This window comes from Acanthisitta chloris, unplaced genomic scaffold (assembly GCF_000695815.1).
Source record: "Acanthisitta chloris isolate BGI_N310 unplaced genomic scaffold, ASM69581v1 scaffold26655, whole genome shotgun sequence".
NCBI classification, from domain to species: Eukaryota; Metazoa; Chordata; class Aves; order Passeriformes; family Acanthisittidae; genus Acanthisitta; species Acanthisitta chloris.
In genome coordinates this window covers 56,346-60,112 of record NW_008674684.1, presented here as the reverse complement: position 1 = coordinate 60,112, position 3,767 = coordinate 56,346, and the positions used below count along the sequence as shown (strand labels likewise).

General features: G+C 47.1%; 1 protein-coding gene across 1 annotated transcript; it reads left to right on the top strand.

The window, feature by feature from the left end:
- Window positions 1-1,116: 1,116 nt before the first annotated feature.
- TMEM80 (transmembrane protein 80) lies at window positions 1,117-2,827 on the top strand (the record flags this gene model as incomplete). The annotated part of the gene is made up of 3 exons (XM_009075442.1): window positions 1,117-1,217; window positions 1,326-1,418; window positions 2,622-2,827. Coding segments are annotated over 3 exons (400 nt in total), but the record flags the coding sequence as incomplete, so codon positions are not given.
- Window positions 2,828-3,767: the final 940 nt, after the last annotated feature.

Here is a 3,767-nt window from a genome sequence, read left to right as displayed (position 1 = left end):
GCTCCATGTGAGGATCCTTGGGAAGACTGGCTGAAGTGGATTCACATCTGCTTAATAAACCTGCACAGTGCTGTGTTTGTGCTCCTGAGTTTTTCATTAGCATATCCACAGGAAGCAGAAACAGTACCACATTTCATTTTCTTATCACTTAACTCCCATTTTCTTGGGAAACAAGGCTAAAAATTGGATTTCTGGACTGGTGGGCACACCCCCATGCAGCACAGCTCACAGACAGCTGACACAGCTGACAAGGCATAGTAAAAGCAGCTCTCAGTAGTGCTTCCTCCTCTCCTGTGGTAATTCACTCCACCTTTATTCCTGCCAAGATCCAAGTAACCTCACAGGAGGAGACACGCTCAACTCTGGAGATTTCCATGCTTAGAACCTCTCTAGTAATTTTTTGCTCCATCTTCCTTCAACTGGAAAAACCTCCAAACCTGGTTCTGTGTTAGTGAAATGAGCTGCTCTGGGAACTGGAATGGATCCAGGGCATGTGGGTGGGCTCACAAACAGGATGGGCAGTTTCTGTAGAAGGTGCCTGGGATGAAGTCCCTGCTTGGAGACACTCAGAGGATTTGAGAAGGGCTGGGGGAGAGAGAGGAGGGAATTAAGTCTGTTTCTTGGGAATTTGCATTGCAAAGCTGAGCTCTTGGGTTCTAAGGCAGGTAACAGCACAGCTTTTCCATCCTGTGGCAGGAACAGGACCTGGCTGCTGCACACAGCTACCTCTTCTCCAAACTCCTAGGAATTTGATGGATTGGAGGCTGCCAACCCTCTGCCAAGTTCCTTAAGGCTGGCTAAGAGGTGTGGAAGTTGTGTGGGGCAGTGCCCGCATGCACCCCCCCCCCCCCCATTTCCTCAGGCTAATGGATACCCCACTGCAGACCAAATAAAATTCCTTAAAAAAGGAACTAAAGCCAAGCCTGAAACAGCAAGCTTTTATCCCAACTCCTGGTGTTTGCAGCCTCAAGTTCCTTCCTGAGCCCTCCACACAGGCCAGGCATAGCTGAGCCATTTAGTACCAAAAGGCAGAACAGTATATTTTGGGGTTAGTGGGAAATGGTGATTTTCTGGAATAGATCCCATCTCATGGCTATGAGAAATCCTTAACAACAGTTCTCAGCTGTCATCACTTCCCTTACAAATCCTGTTTTATGTAAATGGGATTTATTACATCTTCTACTTCCTGGCAACTCTTGCAATGATAGTTTACAAAAGTAAGTTGCAGGTACTGTGAGGCAGAGCTGGCTGTGTGCTCCTACCCGGCTGGGGTTGGTCCTGCTCCCACTGTTTTCCTGGATTATTTACCCTGCTGTATTTTCTAGGTCAAGTTTTCAGTTATCCAGATGACTTCTTGGTTCCTGATCTTGCTGTGCTTTTCCTCATGGCCATTCTTGAAGTGCCTCGATTATACTTGGGTAGGTCATGTTATCACTGCACCTTCTCCGTGGAATATAATCTTTAAACGTAAACCATTCTGAAATGGAATCTGTGTCAAAAAATGCCTTGGAGACTTGTTCCTGCATGCCAGTAAACTTTCTCTCTCCTATGAACTATAATCTCCAGTGCCATTAAAACAATAACTGGGTGTCAGAAGTACCTAGGACAGCTGGAATGTTGTCCTCAGGTGAGCCTGAGCTGTGGGAATGAACATGCTCAAACACACAGAGTCCCATTCACTGAGGCCATACAGCTCCAGCAACACACCCCAGTAAACAACTGGCTGGACCGTGTGGAACTGGGAATGCTGAGGATGTCCCTGAGCAGTGTGTGGCTGTCACCACCTTTCTTGTCATGCCTGAAGGCACCTGCCAGCGCCAGCACCTTTGTTTCACTCAGACAGAACGGCCTGAAGGGCCTCCTGACCCCTGTCCAGGGCTTGCCAAAACTTCCTCAAGTCCTTTTCTTTAAAGATGCACAAATTACTCTTAAAATCTGCTCGATATTCCCAAGCTGTTTATGCAGGGTGCGGCTCTGGAATCCTCACTGGCTCTAGGGATGGATTTAGCCTGTTGCCTTAAAGCTCTCTGTGTATTGCTTGGAGCCTGGGCCATGAGTAAAGCCAATTTTAATCCTAATAGAGTTAAACACCAAGATCTACTGAGACAAGCTGGGAAATAAGCTGCAAGGAGATAAGTGCAGCTCCTCCACAATGACAGTGATTTGGATCAGGAATGGATTAGCAGGGGATAGAGAAGATTCTATATTGGGTAAGATTTTCAGATCAGAATTGGATCTCCAGGTGTGCACCACATCACAGAGTTGAGTGCAGGGCTGGGGGGGACTTGGGGAGAGTGGTGGTTGAAGCTCAGTGACCATAAGCTTCAGAACTGTGGTAAGAAAAGGTGCTCTGAGTGTGACTACCAACTGACTGCTCTTTATTTAGGCTAACTTTAGTTCATTTTCTTGTTTGGAAATGGACTGTCCATTGGTGTTGGCTTTGTTGTTCATTTACTGGTAGAGTTTTGATTCAGGCCTGTATTTCAATGGACTCTGAGCCCTTGCAAGGCTCAGTAAGAGCAAGACAAGAACTAGAACCAGGTTTGTGCAGGAATATTCAACTTCTGGCTTGAGCTATTGTCAGAACAAATCAGACTATTTGGCTTTTTGTGTCCTTCCAGGTGTCAAGGGTAACCTGACGGAGGAAGAGGCTCCATTGGGGCTGAGCCTTGGGCTCACCGTGGGCAGTGTGGTGCTGTGTGTGTACCTCCTGGTGTGGCAGACATATGTGCTGTGGGCAGATGTCATCCTCAATGCTGTGCTGCTTGCTGCCTATGCACTTGAGTCAGGGCTGAAGGTCACAGTCATTGCTGCCTTTGTCAGCTGAGCCCCAGCACATTCCAACACACCTCCAATACTTCCCTTCCATGAAAGATGGGGGCTTCACTTCAAATATTTAATCCTTTTGTATATAAAAATCCTGTACGATCAGAAACTTTCAGGGCAGAGGTGTCCCTGAGTGGCAGGTGAGATGTCCTGCCCAGCAGCTGTGTGACACTGTCTCACTGATGGCTTGTTTATGGGCAAAGACAAGAGATGAACCAGCAAATCCCCTAATGCTCTGGCATTTGCTGGGGATCAATACTAAATATTCATTCCCAGCACTTGTATATAAAAATCCTGTACGATCAGAAACTTTCAGGGCAGAGGTGTCCCTGAGTGGCAGGTGAGATGTCCTGCCCAGCAGCTGTGTGACACTGTCTCACTGATGGCTTGTTTATGGGCAAAGACAAGAGATGAACCAGCAAATCCCCTAATGCTCTGGCATTTGCTGGGGATCAATACTAAATATTCATTCCCAGCACAGGAGCCAGTGCATTCCTGCTGGGATGATGGGAGTTTTCATGGTACAGCAGCAACATGCAGCAAGAGTGACACAGAAATGAATCAGGCCAGGATGGTCTGTGTTGGAGGGCACAGCAGCTCTGCTGCTCTCATTTGTGTTTCCAGACCTCAGTGGCAATGTCCCTGACTTTAGTAGGGCAGAACCTGATGTATCCCAGTGGGAGAGAGTGGAATTGGGTTTTGTGCATACCTGGAGAGTCAAGCTGCAGGGTTTGGGCTGCTGGTTTTCACTGACACACTGGTTAAATGATGGCTTTAAAATGAACAAGACCATTCCCCACTCACTCTCCCCTCTGCTCTATTTAAAAGTCCAACAGAGTGTTGGCAGGTGTATTTCCGCTCGGTGTTAAATGTGTTTATTTCCACTATTCTGCAAAAATTACTACATTCAAGCCCTGTCTTTTAACTGAAGAACTTGTGCA